Source organism: Neophocaena asiaeorientalis, unplaced genomic scaffold (assembly GCF_003031525.2).
Source record: "Neophocaena asiaeorientalis asiaeorientalis breed wild unplaced genomic scaffold, Neophocaena_asiaeorientalis_V1.1 scaffold150, whole genome shotgun sequence".
In the NCBI taxonomy this organism is placed as follows: Eukaryota; Metazoa; Chordata; class Mammalia; order Artiodactyla; family Phocoenidae; genus Neophocaena; species Neophocaena asiaeorientalis.
In genome coordinates this window covers 2,941,282-2,966,823 of record NW_020176571.1, presented here as the reverse complement: position 1 = coordinate 2,966,823, position 25,542 = coordinate 2,941,282, and the positions used below count along the sequence as shown (strand labels likewise).

Below are 25,542 nucleotides of genomic sequence, written 5' to 3'. Positions count from 1 at the left end.
CCAGGCTGAGAAGCAGCACACACAAAGGCAGAGACAGGAAGGGGCACTCAGACTCCATGGAGCTGGACGCAGGCATGAAAAGACAAAAGGCAAGACCTGAGGAGCGACGTGGTGTCAGGCTCAGGGCAGAAAACCAGGCAGACCATCTGAGTTTGGACTTTGGCCTAAGTAGTCACTGAAGATTTTCCAGCGGACGGATATGATCACACTTGGATTTTTTTTTTTAACTTTTACCCCAGATAATTTCGAACATACAATAAAAAAGTTAATAATATAATGAGCTCCCACGTGCCCATCACCCAGCTACAACCATCAACCCACGACCGATCACATCCCATCCACACCCTATCCACTTCCCCTACCCCTTTATTATTTTGAAAATTCTATGTTCCCAGTCATGATATCATTCCTAGTAACACAACTAACATATATAAATATACATATTTATATAATATACATTAATATATATTTATATGTGTAAATTCCTTAAATAGTAAATATCAAATATTCAGGGTTCAAATTTTCAGTTGTCTCCTAGGTGCCATACTTGGTTTTTGTTTGCTTTTGTCTTTTAGACAGGTCATCCAGGCAACAGTGTGAAAGGCGAGATCAAGTGCCCTGGAAGCAGGGGGACCAGTTAGAAGGTAACTGTGTTGCCTGAGAACCAGTGAAGCCGGAACCTGGGCAGTGTCAGCAGAGGTGGGAGGCGGGAGGCAGAGGCAGGGCCAACAGGACCCACAAAGGAATAACAAGTCTGAGAACGCGTCCAGTGGGTCTAGCCCCCAGATCAGTTTTAATAAGGGTTCTGTCAGTGGGTTGGTGGGACGGAAGTTTGAGTCGTGAGGTGAACGGGTGGTGCCACCGGGCATGCTGGAGGGAGAGGCACACAGCAGGGCAGACTGGTTCCATTATACAACATGATTCCTTCATTCAGTCAACAACAGCAAAGCAACATACTCTGATTTATGTCACTGGGCAGTAGAGATACATGTAAAGAGAAATCAAGACGAAGTCTCTACCCTCAAGGAACAAACATTTTAGGGAGAACACAGGTAATGAATACATCCATTTGTTCATTCATTCATTCAGCAAATATTTACTGAGTGCCCACTGTGTTTTGGGCACTGTTACAGGTGCTAGAAATATATAGCAGATTACAAAATTAAATCCCTGACCTCATGGCGCTTACATCTAGTTGGGAAGTGATTAGAGGTACAGAGAAAAGTGAAACAGCGTAAGGGGTTGAGCTGACCCAGTGCTACTTTAGACAGGGTCGTCGGGGAAGGCCTATCTGAAAAATGATATTTGAGCAAAGACCTGAATGAAGAAAGGAGAACAAGCAGACAAGAGAAAGATGTGAGAAAGAATGTTCCAGACTGAGAGAACAGTTAAGTGCAAAGACCACAAGATGGGAATGTGTCTGACTTGTTCAAGAAGCAGTAGGGTCAGCATGGCTGAACTGGAGAGTGGTAGGAGGTGAAGCCAGTTCACATGACACAGCGTTAACGCAAGGGTAAGGACTGGGCTGAATTATGCTTAGTGCAAGAGGAAGTCACCGCAGGGCTCTGGACAGGGAAGTAACACAGTCCGATTTATACTTTTCAAAGATAGCTCTAGGTGCTTTGTAGGAAAGGTGGGTTGGGAAGAGGGTGGACAGAGAAAGGAGGCAGAGAAGCGAGGGGGAAGGCTCTTGCAGGAGCCCAGCGGGGAGATGACAGTGGTAACAACCGCTCCAGGGAGAAGTGCCGAAGTTCACGCCTTGCTCAAAGTCCCCAGCCTCTTGGGGACACCACATTGTTCAGCAGTCCTACTGTGTCCTTGATCAACTCATTTTGCACAAAGGTTATCTTAAAACTTTCCCACTGTCTTAAAACTTCGGAACTCTTCTTCTCTCCAAACCAACCGCCTTACTTCCTACTTCACAAAGAACACAGGAGCCATCAAAGGAAACACTCTCATCTTCCAGAAGGCGAGCTCACAAACCTCAGTACATCTGCATCCATCCTCTTCCTTTCTGCTGTAACTAGAGGTCAGTCCCTTTTGCTACTGTGGCCTCTCCCTCTGGCTGGGCTTTGGAGCCTTCCTCACTCCACACGCCTTTCCCAGGCAATCGTCTGCTGACATGTCAATAACCACCTGGAAGTACACGAGTCAAGCATTTCTATATTTGGCTTAGAATTCTCCACACTCAGGACCCAAATATTCCACTGCCTACGCAATAGCAACTAGATGTCTCAAATGCACCTCAAACTCAAAGCATGTACTCCCGAATTCATGCTCGTTTCCCCTGCACCCCCCTCCGTAAAAGTGATCATCTTCCAGGGCCCTTGCTCAGGGAATGGTATCATCATTCATCCAGCTGTGCCACCAAAAACCTTGACATTTACCTTTTCCCTCTACCATCCAACCCAACATCAAGCCCTGTCAATCCTACCTCTTAAACATGTCTTCAAAAATACCCCTCTCGGGCTTCCCTGGTGGCGCAGTGGTTGAGGGTCCGCCTGCCAATGCAGGGGACACGGGTTCGTGCCCCGGTCCAGGAAGATCCCACATGCCGCGGAGCGGCTGGGCCCGTGAGCCACGGCCGCTGAGCCTGCGCGTCCGGAGCCTGTGCTCCACAACGGGAGAGGCCACAACAGTGAGAGGCCCGCGCATGGCAAAAAACTAAAAAAAAAAATTAAAAAAAAAAAAATACCCCCCTCTCGGGCTTCCCTGGTGGCGCAGGGGTTGAGAGCCGCCTGCCGATGCAGGGGACGCGGGTTCGTGCCCCGGTCCAGGAAGATCCCACATGCCGCGGAGCGGCTGGGCCCGTGAGCCACGGCCGCTGAGCCTGCGCGTCCGGAGCCTGTGCTCCACAACGGGAGAGGCCACAACAGTGAGAGGCCCGCGTACGGCAAAAAAAAAAAAAAAAAAAAAATACCCCTCTCTCGAGGAGGGCAGTTGTGGGGAGGGTGCAAAATGGATGAAGGGAGTCAAGAGGTACAAACTTCCAGTTATGAAATAAATACGTCATGGGATGTAATGTACAGTGTGGTCACTATAGTCAATATTGTATTTCAAATTTGAAAGTTGCCAAGAGAATCTTAAAAGTTCTCATCACAAGAAAAAAAAGTTTTTTGTCACTCTGTATGGTGACAGATGGTAACTAGACTTACTGTGATCATTTTGAGGTGTAAATAGGTAATCATTATATTGTACATCTGATACTAACATAATGTGTTATGTCAATTATACTTTGGGGAAAAAAACAGATTTGTGGGTTTTAGTGACAGTTCAGTATTAAATGTGGAATCAGAATCAGTGGCAATTTTGGGGACTTATTCAACTCAAAATTTGATAAAAGCATTCCTCCTTTGTAAAAAATAATAATCTTACCCTACCCCTCTTTCCCTCTCTCTCCACCACCCTTCAAGTCCCAACAGTTCTGACCCAGGGGTAATGCAATAGCCTAACTGGTCTACCCTAACCTCTGGCACCCCCTGCAGGGGGACCTTTTTAAATTGCAAATCTGATCTTGACTCACACTCCTGCTTAAAATTTTTGAGTTTTGGGTAAGGACCAAACTCCTAGTGGTGGCTGAGGTCCTGTGGCTCTGGTTCCAGCTTCATCTCACACACACTCCAGTGCAGGTCTCTTAGCTCAAACCCCTCAGATATTCTTCAGCCTTTGTACCGCCCACGCTTCGTCCTGCGGCTTGGCCCTGCACACCTTATTCCCTTGGCTTGGAAGGTCTCCCTCCCGTGTTTGCATAAAGGCCTCAGATCTCAGACGAAGCTTTAGTTCATCAGAAATGCCCTTCTCTTGGGACTTCCCCGGTGGCGCAGTGGTTAAGAATCCGTCTGCCAATGCAGGAGACATGGGTTCGAGCCCTGGTCGGGGAATGAGCCCACATGCCGCGGAGCAGCTATAAGCCCGTGCGCCACAACTACTGAGCCTGGCTCTAGAGACCGCAAGCCACTGCTACTGAGCCCATGCGCCTAGAGCCCGCGCTCCGCAACAAGAGAAGCCACGGCAATGAGAAGCTCCCGCACCAAACCGGAGACTCCGTAGCCCTTGCTCGCTCCAGCTAGAGAAAATGCCCCAACGCAGCCAAAGATTAAGGAAATGCCTTTCTCACCTACCATAAGGCAAGATCCCCTTATTTACATACTCAAAAGTTATCCCTGAGCTCTAAGTTATCACTTCGCAGCTGTAATTCTCCACTTGATTAAATAAGCAATTCGCTGCGAATCTGTCTGAGCCCCTCTCTGCTCCCATCAGACCGTAAGCGCAGGAGAAAGACCCCGTCTTCCACTGCATCCCAGCGCGGCCTGGCACATGGTAGGTGCTCAACTAAACGTGTTGACTAAGTTAGTAGATAAAGTCCTTTACTACAAAGAAAAGACTGCGGGGGTCGGGAAGAGATCAAAACTCGAAGATTCAGGGTGGAGGCGGGGTTCACCGTGTGCGAATAATTTTTCAGGAGGGAACCTGAACGAGGTCGTAACTGCGCTCCAGGAGCCCTCAGGCCGCTCGGGGGCCCGCGACGGTCGCTGGTCGGAGGTCAACGGAGGACAGTGCCCCCAGCGAGGGGGTAAGAGCCCGGGGCGGCGGGCGCAGCGCAGCCGGGCTTCGCTACCCGGCCTGCCGGTGGGAGCAGCGCGGAGCCGCCCGGAGCCGGCGTGTCCGGCGGTGCAAGCGAGGTGAGTGGGCGGCGTGCGAGAGGCCGGGGCCGGGAGTACGCGGAGGACTGGCTCCGGACGGGGCTGGCGACGGTGCGCGGCGCTGCTGCATCCAGCCTCCCGGCCCTCCTCACCTCTCCCGCTGAGCGCCCCCGGCCTTCCCCCGGGAGGAGGGGCGGCCCGCTTGCTCCGGCAGACGGCGGCTGGGGTCCCTCTGAGCTTACTGCGCTGGGAGCCGAGGCCGACCTGCTCGCACACTCCCCTGAACCCCGTTGCTCTCACCTCTAGGCCTCCACTCCGCCCTTTCCCAGGACCCTCCTCCGGGTTCCGGAGACCCTCGCAGCCTAGCCCTGGTCTGGATGTGGGTGAGTCCCGGGAGCCGCTCCGGAAGTCTCCGGGCTAGAAAGTGTTGGCAGTGGTAGCAAGAGGCAGGTCAGAGTAGAAGGGAAAATTAAGCTTTAGACCAGGAAGTTATCTTTTGCGGGTGGGGAGCGAATACTAGTATCTACTGATTGATGGATGGAGGGAGGGAGGCCGGAAGAGATAGGAGGTGGAAGTAAAACTGAGATTTGAAGGTAGAGGAAACCTAGATATACAGGAAAAGGAGGCAGAGTGGAGAGGGTCTGTGGATTCTAAGCAGATGGCAAATGTCAGGCGAGTGTGACAGTCAGTTTTAGGGAGAAGGCAGATATCCTAAAAAAGGGACAGCCCATTCCTCTGTCGCTCAGAGTACCTCTCAGTAGAATTTCACAACTTTACACAATGGTAGAGTATTCCACGGATCTGTTAAAATCAAAAAACACAACTTTTAAAAGATAAAACAGTTTTCCTTAACACTACAACACCACCTTAGCACAATGAAGATAGCACAGTCTGTTAGTCAGAAGACAGGGATAACAGTCTTGGTTCTGGAAGAGAAATTAAGCGATACAGTCACATGCTTAGAAAGTCAAAATATGGATAAGCGCATGCAAGTACTAAAATGTCACTATATAAATAGTTTGCAAACTGTAAAAGAAAAATGTATTTTTTTTTTTAAGAAAGGCAAGGATAATAGCCTGTGAAATGATGTCACCCCTTAGCGTTACCCTGGGCCTTGAGTAGAGCAGCTTCCCCCTTATCTGAGGTCTTGTGAGCTGGAAGATGATTTCTTCAGTGGTGTGACAATAATGGTACAATCTGCCTTTTTCCTCTGATTTTGTGGGCTCAGATCCTTTAGTTTATAAAGTAAGTTGGTATAAAAAATATGTGGTCTACGCTAGAATGGATTATGGGATCAGAGTCTTGTCAGAATGTCCTATTCCAGCATTCCCGTCCCAATAGTCATTGCAAGGGATCTGTGTTACAGTAGGAAATAAGAGACATTTCCACATTTTTGTAGCTTCCCTATTTATTTCTGTAGCTAAACATTCTTTTTTGGCCACACCGTGTGGCATGTGGCATCTTAGTTCCCTGACCAGGGATTGAACCCTCACCCTCGGCAGTGAAAGCACCAAGTCCTAACCACTGGACCGCCAGGGAATTCCCAAAACATTCTTAAGCTCCTAGAGCTTTGACTATGTTGACCTACAGCCAACCTAATCCCACTTTCCTCCTTTGAATTTCTTCTGTTTGCTTCAGTTTTAACTTTCGTCAGTAGAACTCATCTCCTTATTGTCTGTGGTCTTTACAGAGCCCCAAGGAGTATTCACCTGGGCCTGTGGGCTTGTGCTCCTGGTCATGTGATGAGGAAGACCCCTCCCTGACAGAACCTCCTTCTCGGCCTAATCAACCTCTGACCTCCTGCTGCCCCTTGTACTTTCCAGGATCCATGCTTGTCATTCTCAATGGAGAGTGAAAGCACAGATTCATAATGAAAACCAGCCCCCGTCGGCCACTGATTCTCAAAAGACGGAAGCTGCCCCTTCCTGTTCAGAATGCCCCAAGTGACACATCAGAAGAGGAGCCTAAGAGGCCCCCTGCCCAACAAGAGCCTGCTCAACCGCAGGCCTCCAAGGAGGTGGCCGAGTCCAACCCCTGCAAGTTTCCAGCCGGGATCAAGATGATTAACCACCCGACCATGCCCAACACGCAAGTGGTGGCCGTCCCCAAGAATGCCAACGTCCAGAGCATCATCACAGCGCTGACTGCCAAAGGAAAGGAGAGTGGCAGCAGCGGGCCCAAAAAATTCATCCTCATCAGCTGCGGCGGAGCCCCCGCTCGCCCTCCAGGACCCCAGCCTCAAGCCCAAGCCAGCAGCGATCCCAAGAGGACAGAAGTGATCACCGAGACCCTGGGACCAAAGTCTGCATGCAAGGACGTGAATCTTCCTAGACCACCTGGAGCCCTTCCCGGGCAGAGATGGGAGCACTGTGGTATGTGGTCTGTAAGGCAAAGGGCTGAGGAGCTAGCCTTCCCTCTCTGGTGGTGAGGACTGCAGTCCGCCACACTGATGCCTAGGACACACAGGCGTCTGCCCGAACCGGGGGAAAGTCTTGCCTTTCTTCATCCTAAAACCTTGACCCGGATCCTTTGGGCACTGTCAAAGGGGTTGCAATGTAATTTAGCATTTCTACTCCCTTCTTTACATTGGAAAAGGATTTGTTTATCGTTTCTAGTTATCCCCTGCATTGACCACATAAGGAAATAGGAATCTTTCTCCATCTTAATGAAGGAGAAAGCACGAGGAGGAGAAGTGACTTTCTTTGTTGAGATGCTCAGTCATGCTTTGAGAAGGTCGCCTTGACTGAGCTCTAAGGCTCAGTGTGGCTCAGATTGAAATGCAACTTGAACCGTGCTCCTGAATTTCTCCCGAAATCCTAATGGGGCAGAGTGCCCGGGAGGCCACGGTAGAGTCAGCATGTGTTCCCTGTCCCTCAGGGCAGAGGTGATCCCTAACTGCCAGCTGCACCGGGCCTGCTGGGCTCGGGATCAGGCAGCTAAGCGGCGTCTTGGGTTGTTTCCCCTGTAGCTGGCGGCGAGGCAGCCGGCTGCACGCTGGACAACAGCTTGACAAACATCCAGTGGCTTGGAAAGATGACCTCCGATGGGCTGGGCTCCTGCAACATCAAGCAAGAGGCGGAGGAGAAGGAGAATCGTCACCTGGAGCGGAGTCAGGCTAAGGTGAACTGTCCCGTCTCTCACTCGGGCAGTCAGAGCTGGCGCAGGGAATCTCTAAAGGGAAATCAAGCGGCCTGTGGAGTAGAATTTCCACGTTCTGGTATTAGCACTCACTCAGTGTGATTCTATATAATTTGGAGCTCCCTTTCTACCTGGGATCTTCCCCCCCCCCCCCCGCACCTCCCTCGCCCCTATCTGTGAAATTTCCTTGAGGGCAGACTCCTCTGGCTCACCCTGTACCCCGTCAGCACTGGCTTTAGTACTGTACCCTTAGTAGGTATTGAGTAAGTATTCAGGAAATAATGAAGCGGTCTCAGTTTGGAAAGCCACTTGAACTTGAAAGAGGTATCCCAACAGTATGAAAGGAATACAGCATTTTTAACAAGATTGTTTTATTAGAAGATAAATTAATAACAAATAAAATGAGTTAGTTGTGAATGTTAAATACCTCTCCAGCAATCAAAATTGATTTGACCCATTTGTGTAGGCTGGGTTTGTTCTTCATGGTTGCCCTTTGTATATACCCTTTAATCCATCATTCAACAATTTTAATTTTTTTATCTTTTTATTTTTTCCTTAAATAATTTTTATTTTTTTAACATCTTTATTGGAGTACGGTTGCTGTACAATGATGTGTTAGTTTCTGCTTTATAACAAAGTGAATCAGCTATACATATACGTATATCCCCATATCTCCTCCTTCTTGCGTCTCCCTCCCTCCCACCCTCCCTATTCCACCCCTCTAGGTGGTCACAAAGCACCGAGCTGATCTCCCTGTGCTACGCGGCTGCTTCCTACTAGCTATCTGTTTTACGTTTGGTAGTGTATATATGTCCACGCCACTCTCTCACTTCACCCCAGCTTCCCCTTCCCCCTCCCCGTGTCCTCAAGTCCATTCTCTACGTCTGCGTCTTTATTCCTGTCCTGCCCCTAGGTTCTTCAGAACCCTTTTTTTTTTTTTTGGTTCCATATATATGTGTTAGCATACGGTATTTATTTTTCTCTTTCTGACTTACTTCACTCAACAGTTTTTAAAAGGGAAAATTTACGTGGATGTGTACATAAGTGAAAACTGAGCTGTTCACTTAGAACTTGTGTACTTTACAAAGTTATAGCTCGATTTTCTAAAATATGGATGATCAGATCTTTGCCTGCGACTTAGCCAGATGTGTGCCCTGCTGACATTTGTCTGTCCCATACCCTTGGGAATATTTCTCTTGTACAAACATTGAAAGGAGGTGGGTTTATTCACATCACATCAGGAGTAGAAATCAGACTAAGACCTAAGTCCGTCGACACTCAGGTCTGAAAAATGGGTGTAGTTTTAACATACAGTTGATGCTTTTAGAGTCATAACATGTACCCAGACTTTCCTGAGAGGTTTCAACTGACAAAGACTGGACTTCTAATTATTATTGGGTAATATCTTCAAAAAACTGACTGATGGCAGAGAAGTGGTTCTATGTCTGGAGACTGGATTAGATCACCTCTAAGATTCTTCCTAACTCTAAAATTTTATTCCATGGAATGTGGTCTCAGACGATTTGTTTCCAGTGCAATTCTATGGGATAAAATGTTTCTCTAGGGGATGTTCTTTGGGGTGGGGTGGGGCGGGGGAGGTCTTGTGAACTCTCCGTGTCATTGTCTTTTCTCTTTCCCTTTGGCTTCTCAGAACGCTCAGGTTGAGGGGCCCCTGGGAGCATCGGCAACCTGGCCGGACTCCGTGTCTGAGCGGCCACCCTACTCTTACATGGCCATGATACAATTTGCCATCAACAGTACAGAGAGGAAGCGCATGACCCTGAAAGACATCTACACTTGGATTGAGGACCACTTCCCCTATTTCAAGCACATCGCCAAGCCAGGCTGGAAGGTACCGTGTCCTGTAACAGCCACAGTCATGGTCAGTCCGGCCCAACAGTTTGTCTACACGGAAGGGCAGTAGTCTGTGTCAGGTGCGGAGGGAGCAGTTAAGTGCCAAGGATGCTAGAACCTTCAACAACCGTATCTTTTGGATTGGGACTCAATCCTGCCGAATCCAGACAAAAGCATCACTAACAGCCCTGTAACCACTTCATCTGTCGCTACCCTGGGTTGATGGAGACTCTTCAGTACAGCACAGAGCCCACTTCTGTGCTACACTGAACAGCAGCTGGAGTGACTAAGTAGCTTTGTGAAAAGATATTAATGAAAAAAAAAATCTGTAAGCCTCACGATCCAAACATTCACCTTCTATAAAGTCACATTTCTTCTCCAGAAGGCGGGGATCTTTTCCTCCCGCTCACGGGAACACAGATGCCTGGGAGCCATAGCTCACACGGGACTCAGAGCCACAGCGTAGGTGCCCCAACAGATGCTCTGTCCCAGGACAACGGGCTTTTGTATTGTTTTCCCCACAGCAGGACAATTAACCTCACACTCACCTCAACTGAATTCCCCAGCATCATAATTTTTTTTTCTTTTTTTGGCCATGCCACGTGGCTTGTGGGATCTCAGTTCCCCGACCAGGGATTGAACCCGGGCCACAGTAGTGAAAGCCCAGAATCCTAACCACTAGGCCACCAGGGAGCTCCCTGGCATCATAATTTCTTCACTCGCCTCTCTGGCTACTGGTTGTCACCCACAGCCTCACTCCTCTTTCCCAGCCCCTGACAACTGTCCAGGTCTCTGCTTTATCACCACCTCAGGAATGGCCCCAGTCTCTGTCCCTACTGGGCAGACGGGTTGATGGCTCAGGTTGCCAGCTGTGCCACGCGGAGTGTCACAGGAGCTGCCAATAGGCAAGGTTACGAGGACACAAGGCCTGGGCCTGATTTCCCTGGGGGACATCGGCGGTGGTGTTTCCAAAGCCAAAGTAGCTGATGAGTGGCATACTCTACTTTCAGAATTCCATCCGCCACAACCTCTCTCTCCACGACATGTTTGTCCGCGAGACGTCTGCCAACGGCAAGGTCTCCTTCTGGACCATCCACCCCAGTGCCAATCGCTACTTGACGCTGGACCAGGTGTTTAAGGTAAGCATCCAAATAAGGCCAGTGTTGGAGGTCATGAGATCCATCGCAAAAGGAAAGAAGTCCTCTTGGGATGAGCTCATCTGATCAGGGTAGAGTTAAAGGCCAGCCAGCCCGTAGGGGATGGTACACTTCTCTGCTGGACCAGGCCACAGAGAGACTCTCTGATCCAAAACGGGACCTCCTGGGGCAGTGTTGCCCTGTGGCAAGAACTGCCTGGAACACTTGTTAAAATACAGCCTCCTGGGCCCCTCTCTTGGGGCTTCTGACTCAGTAGGCCTGCGATGGGCCCAGGAATATGTGTTTTTAGCAAGAATCTCAGGTGATTCTTACAGAGGAAGTCTGGGAAACCTGGTTTTTAAAAAGCCCTTCTTTAGGCCGGAGAGCAGAAACGAAGCCCCCTGAATCTCTTGTCAGAAGCGACTGCTTTGGAGTTTCAGAGCGCCCACAAGGGCGCCGCTAGCTGCCCTCGTCCTCCCGGGAGGGACCGTTGTTGAGGGTGGCCCTTGGCATCCATCAGGAATAGGTTTGCCCAGTCTGGTCAGCTTGACTGCACCGGTGGTAACTTCGTCTCGTTTCTCTCCCACGATGCCTGACCACCACCAGCCACTGGACCCAGGGTCTCCACAATCGCCCGAGCACTTGGAATCAGTAAGATTCTTTCCCTCCTGCTCGGGGCTCGGCCTTGCCTCCTTTCCACGCTCAGCATGGCTTCGGTGACAGGGACAAGACATTAGCAGGAAAGGGAGCCTGTGGCTGGGTGCCTGCCAGCCCTGAACGCAGAGCACCTGAGCTGCTGGGTGTTCAGGACACGTGACCTCCACCTCCTCCTGCTCCCATGGGCTCATCACGGTGCCCCAAGCAGTGTGGCGCGTGGCAGGAGAACCCGCCATAGTCTCCCTGCAAGATGGTGACCACGGTGCATGGCACGGGCCTGGAGGGCGGCCGTCTTTGCTCTCACTTCTCTACCTGGCTTTTCTCTGCCCCTCATAGAGCTCCGTGCTTTGCATCCCGGGGGTGAGGACACCTGGATGAGGTGGTAGGACCGCCCACTGCCGTGTGTCTGTGCCACCACCTGCCCAGGGCCAGGCGGTCGGTTCGCTCCATGCCCGGTACCGGAGCAGCTGGTGGGGTCGCCTGCCTCGTCCCCCTGCGTCTCTGACCCGGTCTGTTTCTCCCCCTCTCTGCCCCAAACAGCAGCAGAAACGACCCAACCCTGAGCTCCGCCGGAACGTGGCCATCAAAACCGAACTCCCCCTGGGCACACGTTAGTATGGGGGAGCCTGGTCCCGGGGGGCGCACCTGTAGGGAGCAGACTCGGGGGTCCCAGCCCAGGGAAGGAGAGCCAAGATCGCGTAGCCTGGAAGGGGCCTGTCGCTGGGTCCTGCTCCTGACCCCTCCCGGTCCCCCCAGGGCGGAAGATGAAGCCTCTGTTGCCGCGGGTCAGCTCGTACCTGGTGCCCATCCAGTTCCCAGTGAACCAGTCCCTGGTGCTGCAGCCCTCGGTCAAGGTGCCGCTGCCCCTGGCAGCCTCACTCATGAGCTCAGAGCTCGCCCGCCACAGCAAGCGAGTCCGCATCGCCCCCAAGGTCAGTGCCTCGGGTTCTCTCTGAGCAGAGACTCCAGTCAATTAGAGATTCTGCCAAGTGTCCCTTGAGAAGCTTATACATCTAGTTGGTAGACAAGGCACCGATACATAGGAAAATGCAAGAGCATTATAAGAGCTAAAAAGGAACCTGCCGTATGATGTAAGGGATGTTGGAAGGCCCACCCATGCCTGATGAGTTTATAAGAGTTCAGACAAGGGTGATTATAACAGATGGACTGGGACGGTTCAGGAAGCGTTCCCAAGGGAAGGAGGTTTTACAAAGTAGATTTGGGCAGCAAACAGGTGTGGAGAGGGCCTTTTTTTTTTCTTTTTTAAATTTTTATTTATTTATTTTTGGCTGCACCGCGCAGCCTGAGGGATCTTAGCTCCCCGACCAGGGATCGAACCCTCACCCGCTGCACTGGAAGCTGGAAGCGCGAAGACTCAACCACTGGATCGCCAGGGAGGTCCCTGGAGAGGGCTTTGTAATGGGCATGCCCTGGAGGCCCCCAGTAACAATGGTATAGTGATGGGCCAGTCTAGCTCTGGGTTTCTCAGCCTCCATACAGCTGACATTTAGGGCTGGATAATTCTTTGTTGGGGTTGGAGGGGTGCTGCCCTGTGCACTGAAGGGTGTTAGCGGCATCCCTAGTCTCTCCCCACTAGATGTCGGGGGCACCGCCTGGTGTGACAATTAAAATGTCTCCAGGTGTTGTCAGATGTCCCCTGAGGGGAGTTGCTCCTGGTTGAGCATCAGTGGTCTAGCCTCGAGGGCTGAGGACGGTGAGTTAGGACCATGCCGTGAGGCAGAGAAGGATTTGCGAGCAGGGGCAGGCCTGTAACAAGTACAGGAAGGGCCCCTGAGCCCCCTTCTCTGAGATGGAAGTAGTGGGGGCTCCAGATAAAGAGCCTTGAGCCCCTTTCTCTGAGATGGAAGTAGTGGGGGCTCCAGATAAAGAGCCTTGAGCCCCTTTCTCTGAGATGGAAGTAGTGGGGGCTCCAGATAAAGAGCCTTGGGTTTGCTTTTGTTTTTTGTTTTCGTTCTGTTCTGTTGTTTTTGGTTTTTTGGTTTTGGGGGCTTTTTTGGCCGTACCACACAGCATGCGGGATCTTAGTTGCCGGACCAGGGATCAGACGCATGCCCCCTGCAGTGGAAGCATGAACCCTTAACCACTAGACCGCCAGGGAAGTCCCTGTTTTTGCTTTTGTTTTTTTAATTTAAAAAATATCATTTTAGGGCTTCCTTGGTGGCGCAGTGGTTGAGAGTCCGCCTGCCGGTGCCTGGGACACGGGTTTGTGCCCCGGTCCGGGAAGATCCCACATGCTGCGGAGCGGCTGGGCCCGTGAGCCACGGCCACTGAGCCTGCACGTCTGGAGCCTGTGCTCCGCACCAGGAGAGGCCACAACAGTGAGAGGCCCGCATAACGCAAAATATATATATATATCATTTTAATATACATAAAAGTATACCTACCAGCATAGATAATTTTACATAAATGCATTCCTGTGATTGTAGCATGTACACTGTTTTTGTTTCAATGCAGTCTTTCACATCTCCTTTTCTTCTTTTTGCTTCCCCTCGCCTCACCTTCACCCATGTCATCCCTGCTCCCCGTGATAAGCCATGTTGACAGTTTAGCATGCTTTTTCCCATTTGTTCATGTTCTTAATATACTCTGCATACACCGATCGCCACAGCCATGTTATACACGCACACACCGCACACAGCGTTGAAAATGGGATCGTATTACACTTTTTTTTTTTTTAATTTATTTTTGGCTGTGTTGGGTCTTTGCTGCTATGTGCAGGGTTTCTCTAGTTGTGGTAAGCGGGGGCTACTCTTCGTTGTGGTGCGCGGGCTTCTCATTGCAGTGGCTTCTCTTGTTGCAGGGCACGGGCTCTAGGCGCATGGGCTTCAGTAGTTGTGGCTCGCGGGCTCTAGAGCTCAGGCTCAGTAGTTGTGGCTTGAGGGCTCTAGAGTGCAGGCTCAGTAGTTGTGGCACACGGGCTTAGTTGCTCCGCGGCATGTGGGATCTTCCCGGACCAGGGCTCGAACCTGTGTCCCCTGCATTGTCAGGCGAATTCTTAACCACTACGCCACCAGGGAGGCCCTACACACACTTTCTGCCCCAGGGAAATTCTCCCAAGTCACTTGGCATCACTTTAATTTATTGTTTTTTACTTTTTGAGGGGTTTTTTTGTTTTTTAATTTTATTTTTTGGCCGTGGCAGGCAGCATGTGGGATCTCAGTTCCCCAACCAGGGATAGAACCCGTGCCCCCTGTAGTGGAAGCGCAGAGTCTCAACCACTGGACCACCAGGGAATTCCCTAATGCATTTTTTAAAATTTATTTATTTTATTTATTTATTTTTGGCTGCATTGGGTCTTTGTTGCTGCGCACGGGTTTTCTCTAGTTGCGGCGAGCAGGGGCTACTCTTCGTTGCTGTGCGTGGGCTTCTCATGGTGGTGGCTTCTCTTGTTGCGGAGCTCGGGCTCTAGGTGCGTGGGCTTCAGTAGTTGTAGTACACCGGCTCAGTAGCTGTGGCTTGCAGGCTCTAGAGCGCAGGCTCAGTAGTTGTGGCGCATGGACTTAGTTGTTCCGCGGCATGTGGGATCTTCCCGGACCAGGGCTTGAACCCGTGTCCCCTGCATTGTCAGGCGGATTCTTGACCACTGCACCACCAGGGAAGTCCTGCATTGTTTTTTAATGGCTACATAATATTCCATGGTGTGGCTCTGCCGTACGTTTTCCAACCATTCCGCTTTCACGGGCACATTATGTTTCTAGGTCTTTTTGCCCTTTGGCGAACATTGCAATAAATATCTTTGCAAGTATCTTTCTTACTAGTGTTTTTATTTCTGTGGGAGAACCAGACGTGAGATTGCTGAGTGAACAGTTATTTTAAAGTTTATTAAATATTGCAAGATTGGCTTCCAGAAAAATCTGTGATAATTCACACATCCACCAACAAGACCTATGTTTGCCAGCCATGGGTGTTATCAGTCTTTTTAATATTTGCCCCTCTGTGGTGTATGAAGGACAGCTCCTTGTTTCATTCTATCGTCCTTTGCTTATCGGTAAGTCAGCACCTGCTCACTGCGTTTGGTCACTGGGAATTTTTCACTGTGAGACGATTATTTATGGACATGGCCCATCTTCCTATAGGGTTTTGCTAATAATTTGTGATTTCTTTGTTATTAAAATATTAACCTGTCTTTTAAGATTTTTTTTTTTTTTTCTGTATGCGGGCCTCTCACCGTTGTGGCCTCTCCCGTTGCGGCCTCTCCCGTTGCGGAGCACAGGCTCCGGACGCGCAGGCTCAGCTGCTCCGCGGCATGTGGGATCTTCCCAGACCAGGGCACAAACCCACGTCCCCTGCATCGGCAGGCGGACTCTCAACCACTGCACCACCGGGGAAGCCCCGATTTTACATTTTTATGGAGTCAAGTATGTCTCTCTTCTCTTTTACAGCCTCTGGGTTTCCAGTCTCGGTTAAGAAGTTCACCTCCCGCCCCTCAGACTGTACATGTAGTTTCCTAGATTCTCTTTCGGGATTTGTATGGTTTTAATTCTTCTGTTTAAGTCTTTGTTTATGAAGACTGCCATTTATTTTCTCTCAGATGGATACTAATTATGCCAGCACCATAGGAAACGCTCTTTTTTTTTTTTAATTTTATTATTATCTATTTAACTTATTTATTTTTGGCTGCGTTGGGTCTTTGCTGCTGTGGGTGGGCTTTCTCTAGTTGCGGAGAGCGGGGGCTACTCTTCACTGCGGTGCGCGGGCTTCTCATTGTGGTGGCTTCTCTTGTTGCAGAGCACGGGCTTAGTTGCTCCACAGCATGTGGGATCTTCCCGGACCAGGGCTCGAACCCATGTCCCCTGCATTGGCAGGCGGATTCTTAACCACTGCGCCACCAGGGAAGCCCAGGAAACGCTCTCTTACCCCCAGAATTGAACTACCACCTTCATCATCTAGTCTCATGTGTAATAGTCTTGAAGACTTTAAAAAGACAAAAGAGGATCAGTACCCGCATGTCACTTGCCTTAGTCATGAACTTGTGTCCCACCTGCTGCCTGGTTGAATCTCCAGACCTGGCTTTCACCTTAACCTGCTTCCCTTCCAGGTGCTGCTCGCGGACGAGGGCGTCGCCCCTCCGCCCACGGCAGGACCAGTGAAAGAGGAGAAGCTCCTCCTTGGAGAAGGGCTGTCTCCTCTGCTTCCAGTCCAGTCCATCAAGGAGGAAGAAGTGCAGCCTGGGGAGGAAACGCCACACTTAGGGAGACCCATCAAAGTCGAGAGCCCGCCCCTGGAAGAGTGGCCCTCGCCCTGCCCATCTGTCAAGGAGGAATCGTCCCCCTCCTGGGAGGATTCGTCCCGCTCCCCCATCCCCAGGCCCAAGAAGTCCTTCAGCGGGCCCAAGTCCCCAGCCCGCTGCGTCTCTGACCTGCTTGTCATCAAACGCAGGGAGAGGAGGGAGATGAGCCGGTCTCGAAGGAAACAGCACCTCCTGCCACCCTGTCTGGACGAGCCGGAGCTGCTCTTCTCCGAGGGCCCCGGGACTTCCCGTCGAGCCACAGCAGGGTCCTCGCAGCCTGCCTCCCAGCTTGGCTCCTCCCAGGAGGAGGGCGGGCCTTTCAAGACACCCATCAAGGAGATGCTGCCCATCTCCTCCACCCCGAGCAAATCTGCCCTCCCCGTGACCCCCGAATCCTGGAGGCTCACGCCCCCGGCCAAAGTTGGGGGGCTCGATTTCAGCCCCGTACGAACCCCCCAGGGTGCCTTTGGGCCCCTGCCGGACTCGCTGGAGCTGGCGGATCTCAGCGCCACCCCGCTGAAAAGCGTCCCCCTCTTTGACTCCCCCCGAGAGCTCCTCAATTCCGAGCCCTTTGACATCACTGCTGACCCCTTCAGCGGCTGTCCCTCCTCAGATATGGAGGTCCCCAAGCCAGGCTCCTCCGAGCCGCAGGTTGCCGGCCTCTCGGCCAACCGTTCCCTAACAGAAGGCTTGGTCCTGGACACGATGAATGACAGCCTCAGCAAGGTACTCCTGGACATCAGCTTCCCCGGCCTGGAGGAGGATCTGCTGGGCTCCGACGACGTCGGCTGGGCTCAGTTCATCCCCGAGCTGCGGTAGAGACAGGACCGCACCGCTCAAGCTGGCGGCTCTCCGGGCGCCCTGCGCCAGGACGGCAGGCGGGGGCCGTCTGCTCCTCCAGCCCACCTGGCCTGGTGACGCCAAGGCAGGTGTCACGCCAGAGCCGCCACTGGGCCTTCTGCAAGCCACGAGATCCTGGTGACCAGTCTCCGTGCCACCCACTCCCCAAGAGAATCTGATTCCTCCCTCCCTACTAGGAGCTGCGGGTAGGAACAGCAAAAACAAGGGTGAAAAGAGATGAGGAGCCCCCCCGCCCCCGACTGTTTGTGCCTGTGCCCAGCCACCCGCCACCTTCCCTGCTGCGGGCAGGGTGGCCCTTGTAAATGGTGTATATGTTCCTAATTATCCTCTAATTATAAATGTAAACCTATCTATCTCCTTAGATCATTATCTAGAGGCTGCCAGAAGGGGGTCACGATAACCAGGAGGTTCAGTTCGCTTCTGTTACTTGCTTTTGGTTCCTGCAGTAGGAAGGGCTGCAGTGCACAGTTCCTCCCAGGTCCCTCCCTCGAGGGTTCCTCACTGTAGTTGCCCCGATACGCGAGTCAGCCTGCCAGGATCCCTCCTACTGCCACTGCCTCCCACCTGCCCACGTTTCCAAGTCAGCTTTCCTGCAAGAAGAAATCCTGGTGAAAGGGTCTCTTATTATGGGTCAAGAGTGGGGCAGGGGCATGGAGGCACCTGGAGCAGAGTGGGTGCCCAGATGTGCCCGAGAGACGTTTCTCTGATAAGGTCCCTAATCATGCCAGAGAGACGAGTTAGGAGGCGGAGGCCGGCTGGCCTGTCTGCCTGCCTGTCTGAGCTGGCGCCGCAGCTTTACAGAGAACCCAGCTTTGCAGAGAGCCGCCCTGGGCCCCAGCTGACCGCGTGCACAGCCCCCAGCTCCAAAACACTACTGTAACTACCTACTCAATAAAGCCCAAGGGTACATGCTGGTCTGTGGCGCGCTGGTATCTGGTCCCTACGGTGTGAGGGGGGTTGGGAAGGAAAGTGGGTGACGATGAAAATGGTTGTGACGGGGAAGATGCAAGGCTTGAGGCCAACACGGAGCCCTGGAAGGAGAGTGCAAAGGGCTGTGGCCCGGTCACCTCCCTCCTCCACCCTGGCACGTCCTCCCAACTCAGCAGTCAATTGGCAGTCAATTTCCCAGTGCCAGGCCTGCACAACCAGCCTCTTTTGGGGACCTCTGAGCCTGCTGGTTCACTTAGGCCTTCCAGGGCTCCCTGAAGAAAGGCCTACCCAGGGGCACGAGCCCACCAACATTAGGGAAGGATGGGCCCAGTTACAGGCGCCTCATGACCACCTCCACCCCCAACCGGAGGCCTGGGAGCCAGCCCGCCCTGCTTTTCTGCCCCCCACCTCGAAGCAGCTCCTGTTACAAGCCCTATTCCCCACCTGCCTCACCTGAAAGGCAGCCAGGGCCCGAGGGACTGGTGAGCCCTCCCAGGGAGAGGTAAGGGCCTCCTCCCTGCGTCTCCACCCAGGAAGCATCACCATAGCAACCCCAGCAGCAAACAATGCTGGCAAGAAGGTCTTCCCTACAAAGCTGCCCCGCCTGCAGGGAAGCCCAGGAAAATGGCCAGCAACATGCAGAGATCGCCCAGGGGGCAGCGTGACCCGGCCCGCATCAGAGAACCTTTCCTGAAGGCGGTGGGCGGGGCCGCATCTCTGCAGCTGCCTTTCTGTACCACACTGGGTGAGGGGCTGTCCCCAGCCCCACCCCACCGCCTGCCCCCTGCCCGCCCTGGGGTGGGCCATGCTTTCTCCAGGCCCGTGAACCCTTGTCCTATGACCCTGTGAACACGGAGCTCAGGGCAGAGGAGAGGAAATGTCTGGTTATGACATCCAGACCCACCCCTGCGGTGTGCGTGTAGACATGACTTAGGGGACTGGGCCCAAGCAACAGGTGAGTTTTGGGGATCAGAAAAGTCCTAGCGGCTCCCCTGGTGGCGCAGTGGTTGAGAGTCCACCTGCCGATGCAGGGGACACGGGTTCGTGCCCCGGTCCAGGAAGATCCCCCATAAAAGAAAAGTCCTAGTGGGAAGAAGCAGAGGCATTTGGAGGAGCCTGGTGTCCTGAGTGGCACAGACTCAGTGCCAGCTCTGCTGCCCTCACTCTGTGTCGTGGGCAAGTTATTCACCCTCACATGCCTTGCTTCTTGCATCTTTGAGATGCAACAAGAACACTTACTCGCAAGGTGTGAGGGTTAAATGAGATGAGGATAAGTATTTTGCAAAGTGTCAAGTATATATCTGCCACTGTCTATTTCACCGGGGGTGGAGGGACGCCAGAAAGGAAAGGAACCCACATCTGTATGCTTCCTACACGTGCTTGTATCTTAATGAGACCTGAGGGGGACTCACCAACGACAGAGCAGAGCTGGGGGACGGGAGGGGCCCGGGCAGAAAAGCACTGGCCCCATTCCCTGGAGAATGGTTTCCCTTCTGCACTCTGCTTGGAAGGGGCGTTTTCCCCCACACTACCTCAGGTCCAGTGTGCCTGGAGAGGAGCGCCAGACCCCAGGCAGGAAAGGGGGCCCCAGGATGGGGGGATGGTGAAGGCAGGGTGAGGAGAGGGAAAATGTCAGCTGAGGAAAGAGCCTGGGAAAACACATCCTGATAGATGGACAGAGGACAGTTTATGAGGATGCGTGCAAATCATACCAAGCAGTCAGCCCAGGAGGGGCAGAGGGCTCCCAGGCTCCCTTGTCTCTCCCTAGATGGTCCACGCCCACGAGACCCTCCCGATGCCCTGCACGTGGGCTCAACGCGAGTTCGTCCTCCCCAGGGAGTCCTCGGAGCTGCCCGGCCTCACCCGGCAAGCCAACCACCAGCTGGCCCTGAAGCTGCCACCCTGCATGGAAATGAAGGCCAAGGTGCGTCATCGACTGGCCTGCCCCTGGAAGGATGCGGCCCAGCACACCTGGGGCTTCCACACGTGGCTGCATGTGGGACGTCTGCCGGCCACCTTCCCCGCCAGGCCTGACAGGCCCTATGACAGCAACGTCTGGCACTGGTTGACGGATTCCAGGGCCCACCGCCACCCCCAGCAGAGCCCCGGTGCCCCCTCCGTCCTGGATGGGTCAAAACAGCTTTCTGACCTTCATCTCCTGTACTCCTCTCTTTCTGGACGCACAGAGGAGGCACCAGGTGATTCTCAGGACAGTGAAGGAGCTGAGAGAGGTGGGGAAGCTCACGCTGAGGAGTGAGGTCGGGGCATCCCTGCTCGATGCCAACGGCAATGTCCTGCCCCCGAAGAACTTCAAGAAGTAAGAGGAGCTCCCTCCTTGGGGAGCCCACCCAACCCACCCGTGCCCAGGGAACGCCTCCCTCTTTCCGATTCCTCTTTCTGACGTCTTACCATCCCTCCTCTGGTCACCTGAAAACTCAACTCTGTCCAAATGTAGCTGGAGGGACCAGGTGGAGGCCAGGGAATGACAGCAAGGGGAGAGGCTTGATTACTTAACGAAAATGTAGGGGAGACAGCTATGTATTGATACTTGATGCCTGCCAGGCCCCAGGGATACAGAGAAATGTCATTCAGTCCCTGTCCTCAAGGAGCTTCTGAAAGGCAGGTACCGACACACGTGCACGGAAAGACAGCTCTCAACACCAGCCCACGTGTGCCAAGTGCCCAAAGCGTGAGACAGACAACGGGTGTTGTGAGGACGTCAATTATTAATAGAAAGAGCCGAGAGCCCGAGGCAGAAGCTTGGATTAAACTCCAGACTGCGTCACTTTGGCAAATTGCTTAGTTCTTCCAGACTCAGTTCCACGGTTGCTGAAAGATGGGTGGGGAAGCGGGGAGTGGTAAGTGCCGTGCCCACCTCACTGCGTGAAGATAAAGTGGGTGAATGGATACATAAAATCACCATACCAAACACAGACGTTATTACAGAAATTCAGAAGAGGGAGGGGTGGGTGTCGTCTGGAACACCGCCCCGGGAAGGCTTCGTGAGGCGGGCTAGAGGGGTAGAGGCTGGGAGGGGAGGAAGGCTTCGGAAGCGTCGAGAGGAGGGGTGGCTGGTGTGAGCAGAGGCAGGAGTGTGGAGGGACTCTCCCTCCCTGCCCATCGTGGGCATGCACGGGGCGTCTCCACTCCGCTGCCCTCTAGGCTCTGGGCGTGGGTGGCAGGAAACAGGGAGAGGAATGCAAAGCGTGTCTCAAACTCCAATCCCATTGACAGAAGCCCCAAGGGACTGGAGTGGGAGGCTGCGGAGGTGTTTAATCTTTAAAAGAAAAAGCCAACAGTTGGTGATTTTGAGAGACGATTACTAGGACCTCGACTTCTCTCTGCTGTCTCGCAACGCTGACCACTGACGGCTACTCCGTACTAACTCTGGACACACGGACGTGGGGAAGACTCAGATCGCTGCTCAAACACCTCACAGCCAAATGGTTCTAATCACTTTACCATATTACTTAATCCTCCCACTACTCCCTGAATAGAAACTACTATTATCAACCCCCTTTTACAGATGGGGCATCTGAAACACAGAGAGGTCAAGTATCTTGCCCAAGTTTGCACAGCCAGTAAGAGCAGAGCTGGGATTTGAACCCAGGGAGCACAGCTCCAGGGCTTCATTTTTTTTTTTTTTTTTTTTTTGCGGTACGCGGGCCTCTCACTGCTGTGACCTCTCCCATTGCGGAGCACAGGCTCTGGACACGCAGGCTCAGCGGCCATGGCTCACGGGCCCAGCTGCTCCGCGGCATGTGGGATCTTCCCGCACCGGGGCACGAACCCGTGTCCCCTGCATCGGCAGGCGGACTCCCAACCACTGTGCCACCAGGGATCCAGGGCTTCATACTTAACCACCACGCTCCACCTCCCCTCCTGTCGGATCCAGGAATCAGACAAGTTCACAGCCAACATAATGCTCTATAAAGGTAGCAGGAGAGAAATACAGTATCATCCACAGAGAGCTCGGCCCAGTGCTCGGTGCACAGGGAATATGTGTGTATGCTGGCAGAAGCAGCCAGTCCCTGGGAGTCGAACAGAGCCAGGCTGGAATCAACCATCGCAAACTTGCGACACAACTTCAACATTCTTAAATTCCTTGAGCTTCACTTTCCCCAGGTGTGTATTGGAGATGTACCTGGTACCTTTCGGGGTATGGTGTCTGGCAGGGAGAAGGGGCTCAGTAAATCATCTCTGTGCGAGAAGGGTCCTGGTTTCGCTGGCTTGCTGCTGTAGCCCGCCCCTGGAGCAGGAATGAAGGAGGAGGTGGCATTGGAGCTGGACCTTGAAGGGCACGTGAAGTCCACCAGGTGGCAGCAAGAGAGAGAGGGGAGGCCCGCCCAGTCTTGCGGCCCCTGCGGAGCAGCTCTGGAGGGGCTTCAGATGAACCCCGTCTAGGAGATGAGACAGCGCATTCTGAGCAAGAGGACCACACAAGGCTTCCAGACGCCCATGATCATGGGGAAGCAGGACATTTACCTGCAAACCCCGCCTCCCTCCAGTCCGACAGTACGTTAGAATCACCGGGCCCGCTTCAGAAAAATGTTGAGGTTTGAGCCCCAGCCGGGAGAGTCTCACTTGCTTGGCCCGGGGGAGAGCCCAGGCACCGGTGTTTCTAAAACGCTCCCCATGCATCCAAGCCTGCGAACCTCTGATCAGCAAACAGGAGACCTGCTGGGCCAGCGCAAAGCACGTCGAACGATTTGCCAATATTCAGCCCTGTTGTACAAAAAGTGGACTTCCCAGTGTCGAACCAAATACCGCAGGTCTGCAGGAGATCGAGCCGTGAGACCGGTGTCGCAGGGCAGCAGGACAGAGTGGGAAGGGCTCCTGGACTGCGTTTGTGGAGAAGGTGGGGCTTGGAGGACAGCTAGAATCTGGACGACCCCCTTACAGGCTACGTGTCCGAAGGATGGACGATTGACCCACCAGATAACATGATTTCACCAGCCTGACGCCAAAACGCACACACAGGGTGCAGGCCGTTGGGCACAGGTCAGTATCCAGGTGGGTAGAGAGCTGGAAGGGGCCTCCACAGCCTGATGGCTGACAGCTGGCGGAAGGCAGCATCTCCTCCCCTTCCGCCCCCTCCATCGTGCCTAGGTCTGTCCTTTGACCTCTGTCCTCTCCACACCCCTTCCCCCACCCCATCCCCCGACAGGTACCGGCACATCTCAGCTGGTGGAAGGTGTGAGCCTGGAGGCCTCCAGCTCATGCCCAACCCACTTCCCAGTGATTTCGCCAGGAGCTGGCCCTGCCCAAACCCGCTGCCTCATTACCGGGAGAAGACGGTCAAGTTGGCCTTGCTGCCCAGGGCGCCTCTGAGTCAGGACCTGGTGAGGAGTCACCAGACCCTGCTAGTGGACCGGGTGGTCTTGCCCCTCCATTATCTCTCCAGGGCCCATCCTGGCAAAACCTTAGCGAGAAGGAGAAGACCTGGACACATCTAGAAGAGCCTCCAGATGGGTGGAGACCGCAGTGGGCATACAGACCCCCAAGCCCTTGTGTTCTCAACCAATGTACCTTCAGCAAGAAGGCTTGGGTGGCTGAAGGGTGCGGGCTTCTGCAGAACCGAGCCTCTGCACCATCCTCCCAACTTCATCTGTACCCCAGGCTCCTGAAGATTCTACTGAAATTCTAATTTGTTCTGTCACCCTTGGAGGACCCCTCACGGCAGGTAGGAGCACGGGTGTGGTGGGGAGAGCAGAGGGGGATCCAGTTCCTGCAGACTGCTGAGGAGTGGGGAGGGAGAAGGGGTGTGTGTGTGTGTGTGTGTGTGTGTGTGTGTGTGCGTGCATGAGTAGGTGTGGAGGGGGAGAGGCGCTATAAGACATGTGGCTCTCGTAACCCATTTGGAATAAGACTGGGATTGGTCAGGATACAGGAAGCTTCTCCCTGGACAATTTGACGTCTGGACAAATCTCAGAAGCAAGTCTGCTGGGCTGCAGGTCCCACACAGGGTTTGGGGGAGCAGAGGTCAGGCCAAGGCTGTGCTGGAGGATGGAGAGTCAGGTCCGAGGAAGGCTGCCCAGGCCTCGGTGGAGGGACAGCAGCCAAGTGGAGACTCAAGGTAACAGTGGGAGCAGTCACCCCAGAGCATCATCTTGGCCCTGGGCCCGTGCTGCTGCTGACCCCTAGTGCCGCAGCTTTTGCACTGGGGGGTAGCGGCAGAGACACGTGGCCTCAAGTGGAGGCAGGTAAAGCACGTGAGTCCGCAGGGTGCTGGCCGGCTGGGGCGGAGAGTGGAGGGGGAGGGGCAGCGGGGAGTGGCCAGAGAGGGAGAAGCTGCAGGTGGGGCCCACCTCACCTCCCCTGGCCCCTGGCCCACGCCATGTCGGTGACCTTCCTCATCGGGGTTTCTCTTGGCCTCTGCCCACTGCCCTCTTTGCCCACTTTCCTCAAGCTGTCAGCACCTGGGAATCAAACACCACTGGGGTTCCAGCCCTGGCGTAACCACTAACCAGCCGTGTGCCCTTTGGGATGGTCCTTTCTCCCCCCACGCTCTCAGCTTCCTCCTCTGCACAGCGGGAGCCACTGGAGCAAAAATAAATGGAATAAATAAAAGAAACAAGTGACGCGCCTGCAAAGTGCCTGGCACAGCGTCGGCCCTCCGTACCTGCAGCTGTCAATCATTACCTGTAGAATCAAAGTAATAAGTGGGTGGGACACGATTCAGCCTTATGGAGGAGTGAAGCACTGACACACGCAAAAATGTGGAAGAACCTCGAAAACATGAGTGGACGACTCCAGACACAAGAGGGTGCATATCGTAGGATCGCGTTTCTAGGACACGTCCAGGGGAGGTGAATCCCTAGAGACAGAAGGTGGATCGGTGGTGGCCAGGCGCTGGGGAGGGGGATGGGGGCTGAGTGCTCCATGGGTACAGGGTTTTCTCTTGGGGCGGATGAAAATATTTTGGAGCTAGATAGAAATGCTGCTTGCACAACATCATGAGTGAACAAGATGCCACTGGATTGTACAATTTAACGTGGCCAATGCTGGACTTCCCTGGTGGTCCAGCGGTTAAGACGCCATGCTTCCAATGCAGAGGACGCGGGTTCGATCC

At 53.3% G+C, this 25,542-nt stretch overlaps 3 protein-coding genes across 4 annotated transcripts in view; 2 read left to right on the top strand and 1 right to left on the bottom strand.

Moving 5' to 3' along the window:
- RHNO1 (RAD9-HUS1-RAD1 interacting nuclear orphan 1) overlaps window positions 1-5,273 on the bottom strand; it is an 8,286-nt gene extending 3,013 nt beyond the window's left edge. Inside the window, exons 1-2 of the mRNA XM_024733090.1 lie at window positions 4,944-5,273; window positions 1,984-2,136 (exon numbers count right to left, since the gene is read on the bottom strand). The gene's annotated coding sequence lies outside the window, so the exon portion shown is untranslated. The remainder of the gene's footprint in view (window positions 1-1,983; window positions 2,137-4,943) is intronic.
- Window positions 4,604-18,984, top strand: FOXM1 (forkhead box M1). Of its 2 annotated transcripts, XM_024733088.1 has the most exons (10): window positions 4,604-4,682; window positions 4,950-5,026; window positions 6,467-7,015; window positions 7,612-7,763; window positions 9,433-9,633; window positions 10,646-10,774; window positions 11,378-11,422; window positions 11,969-12,038; window positions 12,185-12,360; window positions 16,488-18,984. In XM_024733088.1, the coding sequence occupies exons 3-10, from the start codon at window positions 6,514-6,516 to the stop codon at window positions 17,496-17,498; spliced, it is 2,286 nt and encodes a 761-aa protein (XP_024588856.1). In that variant the 5' UTR covers window positions 4,604-4,682; window positions 4,950-5,026; window positions 6,467-6,513; the 3' UTR covers window positions 17,499-18,984. The 2 variants fall into 2 exon arrangements, with proteins under 2 accessions (XP_024588856.1, XP_024588857.1); XM_024733089.1 differs by lacking the exons at window positions 4,604-4,682; window positions 4,950-5,026 and having other exon boundaries at window positions 6,370-7,015.
- A 110-nt stretch (window positions 18,985-19,094) lies between these two features.
- TEX52 (testis expressed 52) lies at window positions 19,095-20,791 on the top strand. The gene is given in 3 exon segments (XM_024733094.1): window positions 19,095-19,166; window positions 20,239-20,561; window positions 20,563-20,791. Coding segments are annotated over 3 exon segments (624 nt in total).
- Window positions 20,792-25,542: the final 4,751 nt, after the last annotated feature.

What these genes read in the sequence shown, in the direction of transcription:
- FOXM1 (XM_024733088.1), top strand. Translation starts at nt 6,514, where the DNA reads ATGAAAACCAGCCCCCGTCGGCCACTGATTCTCAAAAGACGGAAGCTG. An exon ending in TCGCCAAGCCAGGCTGGAAG is followed by an intron (nt 9,634 to 10,645) that starts GTACCGTGTCCT and finishes CTCTACTTTCAG; the next exon opens with AATTCCATCCGCCACAACCT. An exon ending in GAGTCCGCATCGCCCCCAAG is followed by an intron (nt 12,361 to 16,487) that starts GTCAGTGCCTCG and finishes CTTCCCTTCCAG; the next exon opens with GTGCTGCTCGCGGACGAGGG.